This window comes from Balaenoptera physalus (assembly GCF_965194825.1).
Source record: "Balaenoptera physalus genome assembly, chromosome: 1".
NCBI lineage: Eukaryota > Metazoa > Chordata > Mammalia > Artiodactyla > Balaenopteridae > Balaenoptera > Balaenoptera physalus.
Window position 1 is genome coordinate 116057893 of NC_138882.1, and position 12318 is coordinate 116070210.

The 12318-nt window shown below is 33.9% G+C and overlaps 1 protein-coding gene across 3 annotated transcripts in view; it reads left to right on the plus strand.

Annotated features, from left to right (window-relative positions):
- Nucleotides 1-12318, plus strand: part of HFM1 (helicase for meiosis 1) — a 150746-nt gene that overhangs the window by 23163 nt on the left and 115265 nt on the right. For all 3 annotated transcript variants that reach the window (XM_082476329.1, XM_082476331.1, XM_082476330.1), the window contains 4 exons: nt 115-162; nt 10674-10744; nt 11201-11333; nt 11974-12125. In XM_082476329.1, coding sequence (XP_082332455.1) covers nt 115-162; nt 10674-10744; nt 11201-11333; nt 11974-12125 — 404 coding nt within the window. The remainder of the gene's footprint in view (nt 1-114; nt 163-10673; nt 10745-11200; nt 11334-11973; nt 12126-12318) is intronic.

Genomic DNA, 12318 nt, shown 5'->3' on the forward strand with positions numbered 1-12318 from the left:
TGATCTAATATTGTTTTAACTGTGCTCTCAATAAAAAGTTACACAAATTTTATTGAAGTAGCTTTTATGGAAAAGGTTAAAAATATGCATAAGTATGTAGGATTTTTTTTTTAGGGGTAACAGAAAATGGTTTCAATTCCTTGAAGGCTGTCACAGAAATCCGTATCCTTTAAATTATTTTACTACAGCAGCATTATATTTGAAGTCATAATTTTAAAACATTTTGGTTCATTGTGTTTCTGTTTGTTTGTTTTGGTTGACAAAGAAGAAGAGGGAAAAGTGAATCTTTTGGGTCATGTAAGAGTCTCAATATGTGTGATAGTTAGTGCTACTGAAAGTGTGGTCTGTGGACTGGTACCAGTTGTGAACTGTTTGTTACCAGTCTGTGACAAGTACAGATATGAGATTTGTATTACTGAATGAACTGTGAGCATATTTACTTACAAATTGATACAGATAATTTCCTTTATTTTGTGTAAGGACAGCGTATTGGTATAAACATGGGTAGGGGAAATGACTGAGAATGGGATATTCTATGGACTGGGGACATTTTTACAAATCTAGTAATTTTTGAAACAACCTAATTTGCAGATTATACCTATTTACATGTCTGGGTATTTCCAACGTAATTATTTTGAGTATATATGTGTGTTCTGGAGGTAACATTCTCTTTGCTTCTTTGATACTTTGTGTATGTCTGTAACAGTGTACTTATTCTATTTTATTATAATTCATCAGCTGTTTCTGTAACTATTTCCCTATGACCTATGAACTCCTTGAAGGCAAGGACCAAGCCTTGTGTATCTTCTTATCTCCAAATTCATTGAAAGCCATATAAAGAGGAGAAGTTGTTCTGGCAAAAGAGTAGCCATGAGCAAGGGCAAAGGTAAGAAAGTATGGAATATGTTTGGAAAGAACAAGCATTCCAGTTTGGGTGAAAAAAGTCATGATTAAAGGAGTAGTAGGGGGACTTCCCTGGTGGCACAGTGGTTAAGAATCTGCCTGCCAATGCAGGGGACATGAGTTCAAGCCTTGGTCTGGGAAGATCCTACATGCCGCGGAGCAACTAAGCCCGTGTGCCACAACTACTGAGCCTGCACTCTAGGGCCCATAAGCCACAACTACTGAGCCTGTGTGCCACAACTACTGAAGCCTGCATGCCTAGATACCGTGCTCTGCAACAAGAGAAGCCACCATAATGAGAAACCTGCACAGCACAATGAAGAGTAGCACCCACTTGCCGCAACTAGAGAAAGCCCATGCACAGCAATGAAGACCCAACGCAGCCAAAAAAATAAATAAAATAAAATAAATAAATTTTAAAAAAATGCAGTAAAAAGGAATTGTATTTTTTTAAAAAAAAGGAGTAGGAGGAAATAATGATGGATAGGTATTTTAGGGTTAGATCATTTAATGCCATAAATACCAAGAAGTTTTTATTTTTAATATATTTAGTAAGCCATGAAGAGAAACCATGCAATATTTTTGAGCAGGTCAAGTTACATTACCTAAGCCATGCTTTAGGATTATGGAATTAGTGACTCAAAGCTGGGGAAGGCTCTAGAATCCACAAAAGTTATGATCTAGTTGACAAAACAGTGAATTCCAGATATGGGGCCATTGAGCTAGAGAAATCTAGGGATGAGTGATTCTAATCCTGGGTACTCTGGGGACTGAGAATTCTGAAGTATAGTTAGAAAATGTTTGCTTCACCACTTGTGAAAAATTGCCTCCAGTGCATATAACTGAACTGAATTAGAATGGGAGGAGGGGACAATAAAAGGGTTATATATGATATAATAATGTCAGAAATGGCCAGCCATTAGTGCTCCTCTTCATCATGGTGTCTCAGTCTTGTTGCACTTCCTTCTCTCTGGTGATCTAAATAGTGTGGGAATGTAGGAAGTAGGTTAGCAGTAAACAGTCAAATGTAGTTTTAGCAGTAAACAGTCAAATGTAGTTTCATTATCTGTATGATGGGAAATTCTTATCCCATACCTGAACTTGCCATAATATGACTAATTTTTGAAGAGTTTTAAAGATTTTCTTGCTATCTTAGCATAGCTGAAGTGGTTCTGTTGTTTAGGTCTCTTTGTTAGCTAGACTACTGCCTACTCTTGTGTCCATTGATTTATTGTCCAAAAAGTTCATTTGCTGTCAAACTTGCTGAACTTGCTGGACTTTATTGTTTCCAAGTGTGTTATTTACAGTGGAAGACAATGCTAGTTATGATAATTTGAGAGTTTGGGGATTACTTGGACTTATTTTCTGATTATTTTACAATATTTTACTATATTTGAATCCTCAGGACAATAGAAATTTTGTCAGATTGATCCTGCTACAGTACTGTTGTCATTTTCAGTTCTGCAGACATTCCGCTCCTCCCGCCCCGCATCCCGTTATAACATGTAATTGCAGTGAGACTGCTGAGAATTTGTTGGACAAAAGGAAAAATTTGATATCAAGTGTTGATAATGATGATAAATGGTATACTTAGTAGCTGAGTTTTCTCATGAGCTAGAAACTGATTTTACATCTACTCTGAATCATAGGTTCATTTTTGTGAGTGTAAATTGATGTGGAATTACCTCATGAGAGAAAAACCAGCATGATGACCCACTTGTGGGCTTGTTACAAATAAATATTTTAAAGGAAGAGATATATTTTGAAGGAAAAATGAGATTCGTTCAAAAACTGATGGATTGACAAACTCAGTATTACATTTTTGATTCGGAATGAGTATTCTGACACAGTGCACAATTGAAAGTAAAATGAAGGTTTATAAATTATCTGCTTGATTTAATAAATGCAAGCCTGTATTAATTGAGTTCTTAATGTGTGCCAGGCATTTGGGATATGTCAGTTAGTAAAACAGACAATGAATTCTTGCCCTTGAGAAGTTAACATTCTTGGTATGGGGGTGGGGAAGAGGATAGATCAGAACAATTGTAACAGTATATAAATAAGTCATATAGTATCTTAGAAGGTGATGAGTAATATGAAAAAAGAAAAAAGTGGGGCAGAGTAAAGGAGATTAAATTGGGAATGCTGGAATGGGGGCTCAGGATTAGAATTAAATAGAGTAATTAGGGTACGTCTTCTTTAGAAGTTGAGATGTAAGCACATGAAGGAAGTGAAAGAGCCAAGGAAATATGGAGGGAAGAACAATCTAGGCAGAGGGAAGGCTTTACAGCAAAAACATGGCTGATGTTTTTGAAAAACATAAAAGAGTCCAATAAAGCCAGAGGAAATGAGTCAGAAGCAAGAGTAGTAGGACATGAGGTCAGAAACACAAAGGTGGAGTGGGGAGGCAAGATTATGTAGGGCCTTGTGGCCATATACTTTGAGAGAAATGGGGGAATTTGAGCAGAGAAGTAATATGCTCTGATTTAACTTTTATCAGGATCACTTACCACAATCCATCAATTTTTTAATATCTTCCTAAAAATATAATTGCTTAAATAACTATGTATTTGTGTTCTCAGATATATTATCTGTTTTATATCTCCTAATTGATTGTAACAGCCTCAGTTGCAGGAACTCATTTTCTTCTTTATTTACAACTTCCTGCAGCTTTCTGAGTCTAGTATGCTGCACAGTGTTTCATAAATGTAGTTGACAAATGTGACTCAGACTAATAAGAATCCATGCAAGTACAAATATCTCCCAAACTGGCAATAGACAACTTGGAGAGGGGACAGTTTATTCTTTATATCTATTAATATTTTTGAGCTTTCTCAGAGGAAGGACGATTTAAGTCCTTGTTGAGCCAGTATGCTGATAATTACAATTAAATCCACCACTTAGCACAACGAAATTACCAAAAACAGAGGAATTCAGGGTTAGGTGACCAGCAGCAACACACATCAGCTAATGAAACATAATCAACAGTTAAAAAATGAAATTTGGAATTTTAAAGAAGAGATAAATATCAAATGGCCTCATCAAGATGAATAAGAAAAAAATACCACTCTGGAAAAGACAAACTACATTCTTAGTTCTGATATACTTTTACATATGTATTTGCATCTCTTCTCTCAGATCTAATTGTCAAAGTATAACGCTTATATAACCTTGTTTCTCCATAATGACTTTACAAGTTCTTTTCAGAATATGGAAGGTGACTGGGGACTGGAATAATTTTAATTCCTCCCCCACCCCAGCTTTATTGAGGTATAATTGACAAAATTATAATACATTTAAAGTGTTCAATATGATAGTTTGATAAATGTATACATTACAAAATGTTCCCACCATCGAGTTAGTTAACACATCCATCACCTCACATATTTACCTTTTTTTTTTTGTTTTTTGGATGAGAACACTTAAGTTAGCTCTCTTAGCAAATTCTAATTATACAATACAGTATTTTCAACTCTACTCACCATTTTATACATTAGATCCTCAGATCTTACGAATCTTATAGCTGAAAGTTTGTACTCTTTTACCAGCCTCTGTTTCTCGCATACCCCCAGCCCCTGGCAACCACCATTCATTGTACTATTTTTATGTTTGACTTTTTTTTTTTTTAAGATTCCACTTATAAGTGATATCATGCAGGATCTGTCTTTCTCTGTCTGGCTTAATTCACTTTGTATAATGCCCTCCAGTTTCATCCATGTTGTCACAAAAGGCATAATTTCCTTCTTTCTAAAGGCTGAATAATATTTTGTTGTATACATATTTTCTTTATCCATTCATTTCTTAATGGTTATGTTGTTTCCATACTTTGGCTACTGTGAGTAATGCTGAAATGAACGTGGCTATACAGATATTTCTTTGAGATACTGATTTTGTTTCCTTTGGGTATAACCCAGGGATTGCTGGACCATGTGATACTTCTATTTTTAATTTTTTGAGGACACTCTGTAATGTTTTCCATAAGGACTGCACCAGTTTATATCGTTACCAGTAGTGTACAAGGGTTCCATTCATCCATATCCTTGCCAGCATTTATCTCTTATCTTTTTGCTTATAGCCATTCTAACAGGTGTTAGGTGCCAACTCACTGTGGTTTTGATTGGCATTTCCCTAATGATTACTGATGATAAGCGCCTTTTCATGTGCTGTTAGCCATTTGTATGTCTTCTTTGGGAAAATGTCTATTCAGGTCCTTTGCCTATTTTTAAATTGGGTTATTTGTTTTTTGAGTTTTATAAGTTCCTTGTATATTTTGGATATTAGCGCCTTATTGGATGTTTGGTTTGCAAATATTTTCTCCCATTCCATAGGTTGCCTTTTCATTTTGTTGATGGTTTCTTCTGCAGTGTGGAAGCTTTTTAGTTTGACGTAGTCGTCCTTCTTTATTTTTGCATTTGTTGCCTTCGCTTTTGGTTTCAAATCCAAAACATCATTGCTAAGACCAGTGTCAAGAAGCATTTCCTCTTTGTTTTCCTCTAGGACTTTTATGATTTCAAGTCTTTAATCCATTTTGAGTTTATTTTTGTGTATGGTGTGAGATAGGGGTCCAGTTTCATTCTTTTGCATGTGGATATACAGTTTTCCCATCACCATTTATTGAAATGATTATGCTTTCCCAATTCTTGACTCCTTTGTTGAAAATTAATTGACCATATGTGCATGGGTTTATTTCTGGGCTGGATATTTTGTTCCATTGATCTATGTGTCTGTTTTTAATGTCAGTACCATACTGCTTTGATTACCATAGCTTTGTAATATAGTTTGAAATCAAGACGTGTGTTACCTCCAGCTTTGTTCTTCTTTCTTATTATTGCTTTAGCTGGTTTTGTGTGTGTGTGTGTGTGTGTGTGTGGTTTCATACGATTCTTAGGATTGTTTTTTCTATTTCTGTGAAGAATGCAATTGGAGTTTGGATAGGGATTGCATTAGATTTGTAGATCATTTAGGGTAGTGTGGACATTCAGCAATATTAATCCTTTGAATCCATGAATATGAAATATCTTTCCATTTATTTGTGTCTTCAATTTCTTTCATCAATGTCTTATAGTTTTCAGTTTACAGATCTTTTACATCCTTGGTTAAATTTATTTCTCAGTATTTATTCTTTTTGATGCTGTTGTTAATGAGATTATTTGCTTCATTTTTCTTTCTTATATGTCATTGTTAGTGTATAGAAATACAATTGATTTTTGTATATAGATTTTGTATTCTGTGTCTTAGCTAAATTTGTTTATTAGTTGTAACAGATTTTTTAATTTGTTTGTTTTGTTTTGTTTTGTTTTTGGTCTGTGTGTGTGGAGTCTTGGGTTTTCTATATATAGTTTCTTGTTGCCTGCAAATAGAAACAGTTATACTTCTTCGTTTCCAATTTGGATTCCTTTTCTTTCTTTGTTTTTTTGTCTGATTGCCATGTCTAGGATATCTAATACTATGCTAAATAAAAGTGGCAAGAATGGACATCCTTGTCTTGTTCCTGACCTCAGAGGAAAAACTCAGTTTTTCATAATTGGGTATGAATGTTAGATGTGAGCTTGTTATATACAGCCTTTATTATGTTGAAGTGTATTCCTTTTGTACCCAGTTTCTTGAGAGTTTTTATCATGAAAAGATGCTGTATTTTGTCCTGTGCTTTTTCCTCATCTATTGAGATGATATGATATTTATTCTTTGCTTTGTTAAAGCAGTATATCACATTGATTGATTTGTGGATGTTGAACCATCCTATATCCCAGGAATAAATTCCATTTGATCATGGTGTATGATCCTTTTAATGTACTGTTGAATTCAGTTTCATAATATTTTGTTGAAGTTTTTGCATCTATGTTTATTAGGGATATTGTCCTGTAATTTTCTTTTCTTATGGTGTTCTTATCTGGCTTTGGTATCAGTGGAATGCTGGCCTCATAAAATGAGTTTAGAAGCATTCCCTCCTCTTTTAGTTTCTGGAAGAGTTTGAGAAGGATTGGTATTAATTCTTTTAAAATATTTGGTAAATTCACCAGTAAAGCCATCTGGTCCTGGACTTTGTTGGGAAATTTTTGATTACTGATTCAATCTCCTTACTAGTAATTGATCTGTTCAGATTTTCTATTCTTCATGATGCAGCCTTGATAGGGTCTTGTTTCTAGGAATTTTCCTTTTCTTCTAGATTATCTACTTTTTGGCATATAATTGTTCATAGTAGTCTCTTATGATCCTTAGTATTTCTGTCTTATCAGTTGTGTTTTCTCCTCTTTCATTTCTGATTTTATTTATTTGAATCATCTCTACTTTTTTTCTTAGTTATCTTAGCTAAAGTTTTGTCAGTTTTGTTTATCTTTTCAAAAAGACCCAGCTCATTGTTTCATTGATCTTTTCTATTGTTTTTCTGGTTTCTTATTTATTTCTGCTCCAATCTTTGTTATTTCTTCCTTCTACTAACTGTGGACTTATTTGGTTCCTCCTTTTCCAGTCCCTTGAGGTGCAAAGTTAGGTTGTTTATTTGTGATATTTCTTTTTTCTTCATTTTGGTACTTATCACTATAAAATTCCCTCTTAGAACAGCTTTTTATTGCATCCCAAAAGTTTTGGTATGTTGTGTTTCCATTTTCATTTGTCTCAAGATATGTTTTTGATTTCCCTTTTGATTTCTTCTTTGACCCAAATAGTTGTTCAGGAGCATGTTATTTAATCTCCATATATTTGTGAATTTTCCAGTTTTCTTCTTTTAATTGATTTTTAGTTTCATGCTATTGTGGTTGGAAAAGGTGCTTGATATTATTTCATTCTTCTTTTAAAACTTAAGACTTGTTTTGTGCCCTAACATATGATATTTCCTGGAGAATGTTCCATGTGCACTTAAGAAGAATGTGTATTCTGTTGCTGCTGAGGGGAATGCTCTGTGTATATCTGTTAGAGCCATCTGGTGTAAGGTATAGTTTAAGTCTGATGTTTCCTTATTGATTTTCTTTCTGGATGATCTATCCATTATTGAAAGTGGCGTCTTGAAGCCCCCTACTATTATTGTATTGCTGTCTGTTTCTCTGTTCAGATCTGTTAATATTTGTTTTATATATTTAGGTGCTCCAGTGTTGGGTGCATAAGTATTTACAGTTACTGTATCCTCCCAATGAATTGACCCCTTTATCATTATATAATGACCTCTTTGTCTCTTATTACAGTTTTTGGCTTCAAGTCTATTTTGTCTGATGTAAGTAGAGCTACCTCTACTTTCTTCTGATTTCCACTTGTATAGAATATCTTTTTTCATCCCTTTACTTTCTTTGTGTGTCTTTAAAGCTGAAATGAGTCTCCTATAGGCAGCAAATAATTTAGTCCTGTTTTTTAAAATCCATTCAGCCACTTTATGACTTTTGATTAGAAAATTTAGTCCATTTACATTTAAAGTATTTATTGATAGGTTGGACTTATTGTCATTTTATTGTTTTCTGATGTTTTGTAGTTCTGTTGCTCCTTTCTTCTCCTCTTGCTCTTTTCCTTTGTGATTTGATGATATTCTGTAGTGGTATGTTCTCCCTGTTTTCTATTTATCTTTGTGTATCAACTGTAGAGTTTTGCTTTGTAGTTACCTTGAGACTCACATAAAAAAATCTTACAGTTTTAACAGTCTCTTTTGAGCTGATAAAACTAACTTTGAATGCATACAAAAGCTCTACAATTTTACATTCACTTTCTCACATTTTATGTTTTTAATGTCACAATTTATATCTTTTAATATTGTGTCTCCATTAATAAATTATTATAGATACAGTACTTTTGTCTTTTAACATATATACTACAGTTATAAGTGATTAACTACCACCATTACAATATTAGAGTATTCTGAATGCAACTATGGATCAACCTTTATCAGTGAGTTTTGTACTTTCATATGTTTTCCTGTTACTAATTAGCATCCTTTCATTTCAGCTTGAAGGGACATCCTTTAGCATTTCTTGTAAAGCTGGTCTAGTGGTGATGAACACCTTCAGTTTTTGTTTGTCTAGAAAACTCTTTATTTTTCCTTCAATTCTGAAGGACAGCTTTGCCAGGTAAAATATTCTTGGTTGGCAGTTTTTTCTTTCAGCACCCAGAATATATCATTCCACAATCTGGTCTACAAGGTTTTTGCTGAAATATTCACTCAATCTTACGGGAATTCCTTTGTATGTAGCAAGTTGCTTTTCTCTTGCTGCTTTTAAGGTTCTCTCTTTGTCTTTAACTTCTGGCAATTTAATTACTGTGAGTTTCAGTGTGGGTCTCTTGAGATTCACCTTCTTTAGTAATTTCTGGGATTTTTGGATCTGGATGTCTGTTTCTTTCCCCAGGCTAGGATAGTTTTCAGCCATTATTTCTTTAAATAAGCTTTCTTCCCCTTTACCTCTTTTTCTTCTGGAACCCTTATAATGTGTATATTGGTCCACTTGATGGTGTCCCATAAGTTCCTTAAGCTGATTTCACTCTTTCTCACTCTTTTTTTTTCGTTTTGCTCCCATGATTGCATTAATTCCACTGCCCTGTCTTCAAGTTCACTGATCCTTTCTTTCAGTTGATCTGTCTTCTGTTGAAACCTTCTATTGAAATTTTCAGTTCAATTATTATATTCATTAGCTCTATGATTTCTGTTTGGTACTTTTTAATATTTTATATGACTTTGTTGGAATTCTCACTTTGCTCATGCATTGCTTTCCTGACCTTGATGGGCATCTTTATGTGTTATTTTGAACTCTCTATCAGGTAAATCACTTGTCTCTGTTTCATTAAATTCAGTTTCTGGAGATTTATTTATTTATTTATTTTTTAAACATATTTCCCCGTTTCTTCATTTTCCTTGACTTTCTATGTTGATCTCTGAACGTTAGATAAAACAGGTATCTCCCCAATCTTGAGAGACTGGTCTGGTATAAGAGATGAACCTTGTCAATCAACCTGGCCTGGGCTCCTAGTTACCTGTCAAACCTCTGTGATTGTCCAAGCCTCTGCCTTTGTTCTTAGTGGCTCACAGAAGTTAAGGGTGTGCCAAGATCCATCAATGTCCCAGGGGAGGATTGCAGTCAGTCAGCACGTAGATGCAGGTTGATTAGAAGCCAGAACCTCAGTCAGCATCTGAGAAAGTATGCAATTAAATTCCTTTCAAGGAGAAACTGAAGATGGGCATTCTTGCCTGCCCCCTCTGCACTGAGCCTGGATGTATACCTGCGAGAGTAGTGGGATGTTCCTGTGCCCATTTAAAAGATGCTTATTTTCTTTGCTTGTAAATGCAAGCCCTTTTGGCTAACAGAACTGAGTGTTTTGAGAGCCCATCCCTCAGGCAGGAGCCTTAAAAATTGGGGCACTAGATGTGTGGTCCAAACCCTCTGCTCCTCAGGGAGGATCTGGGAGTTGGGGGTTTCTTTCCAATTGTATGGTGATGTGCCAGGAGTGGGATTTATGGCAAGGGTTTCTCAGCCTTTCCCACCCATTTTGATGTAGGTATTTTCTCATTCATCTGTTGTAAAGGAATCATTCAGCTAGTTTGGGTATTTCTCTCAGAGGGAATTGCTCCACGTGTAGCTGTTTGTTCAGTGGATCCATGGGAGGATGGAAGTTCAAGAGCCTCCTATGTTGCCATCTCGGTCCTTCCCTCTGTATCTGTTAATTCCTTTCTTATGATAAAATAGCAAGTATTAAACCTCATCATTAAATATTGTCAAAGGCAATATTAACTTAATTTTTAAATTGAGTAACCGATTTTTAAACTTCTGAAATATTTAACTCCTTAATGTTATTCTCAGCGACAAAATTTAGAAGTATTTTCAAACAATTCCCATATTTCAACTATATACAGTCCAAAGCCTTTGATGATGTAAGTATTTTGTTTAATTATTATCTGCCTTTTCTTACTAGATTGTGTGCTCTCTAAGGGCAGAGACTAGATCACATTCATCTTTTTGTCTTCAGTGCTACACTCAGTGACTGGTACATTATAGGAGCTCAAAAAATGTTTGTTAAATGAATGCATGTAATTTTCATAGGTGGGTTGTTTATATTTATTAGATTTATAACAATTTTTCTGGAAGCTAAAGAAATTATTTTCTTCTGGTCTATCTAGCATATTACTTTGACCAAACAAGATGATAAATTATTAATAGTTTTATTTTTTGAGGGTGATGGATCTAGAGCCAGCTTATAATTTTAATAAGTTTAGAGGTAAAGATGTTTGAACTATTATCCCATAGAGTCTTCTTAAGACATATTTTCTAACAAATTGAGAATTGAAAATTTCTGTATATTCTATGGTTGATTAAATTTTATTTTTTAGCTTCTTTATACAGATAGGAATTTTGTGATTTGTGCTCCAACTGGTTCTGGGAAAACTGTATTGTTTGAGCTAGCTATAACAAGATTGTTAATGGAAGTACCATTGCCATGGTCGAACATTAAAATTGTTTACAGTAAGTATTTATATATTGAAAGAGTGATAATTAATTATAATAGTGATAAACCGTTGAGGTAAAAGTAAGAAATAAGTTCAAATTCAAGACATAAGAATTATTATTTGGTTTTCTATACTTTTTAAATAAAGACATGTCACATTTGGTCTTATCTGTTAACATTAAATTCAAAACACATTTTCCCAGATTTATAGATAAAAATAGTATTGGAATTGAGAATTTGGCCTTTACATGTTTATTTTTAAAAGGACAGGGAAGATGAACAAATAGAATCAAACATTTTGTAATATGAGAAATTTCCATAAGAACCTCTATTCTCTTTTTTTAGGTATATATTAAAATTTTTTTCATCAAAGTAATTTATACACATGGTTAAAAAAATCAGTGATCACAAAGGGTGATAATTTCCACCCTACCTTTCTTCATTCTTAGTTACAATTACCTGAGCAATCACTTTTTTTTCTATTTTTAGTTCTGTTTGGTGATTACTTTTATAGTTCTAAATAATATGTTTATATTGTTAACTTTTAATTTATAAATACTAGGCAGCACCTAGATGTGTGCTAACTTTATTAACTATTTGTGAAAATAATTTTTAAATTGCACTGATATTTAAAATAAATATCTTATATTGTTGTAGTGGCACCAATAAAAGCCCTGTGTAGTCAGCGTTTTGATGATTGGAAAGAAAAATTTGGACCAATAGGATTGAACTGTAAAGAACTCACTGGAGATACAGTAATGGATGACCTATTTGAGATTCAGCAAGCCCATATTATTATGACAACTCCAGTAGGTGTTGCTTATATTTTATTATTTCCTTGATTTATTAGCAAATATCTCTTTCTCTTCACCATGGAAAAAAGTTAAAAGAAAATACAAAGTAGAAGACTATATTTGCAATGTGAAGCAAACAAACAAAATGTACTAGTATTCAGGGTACATACGGAATACTAACAAATCAATTAAGTAAAAGACAAACAAC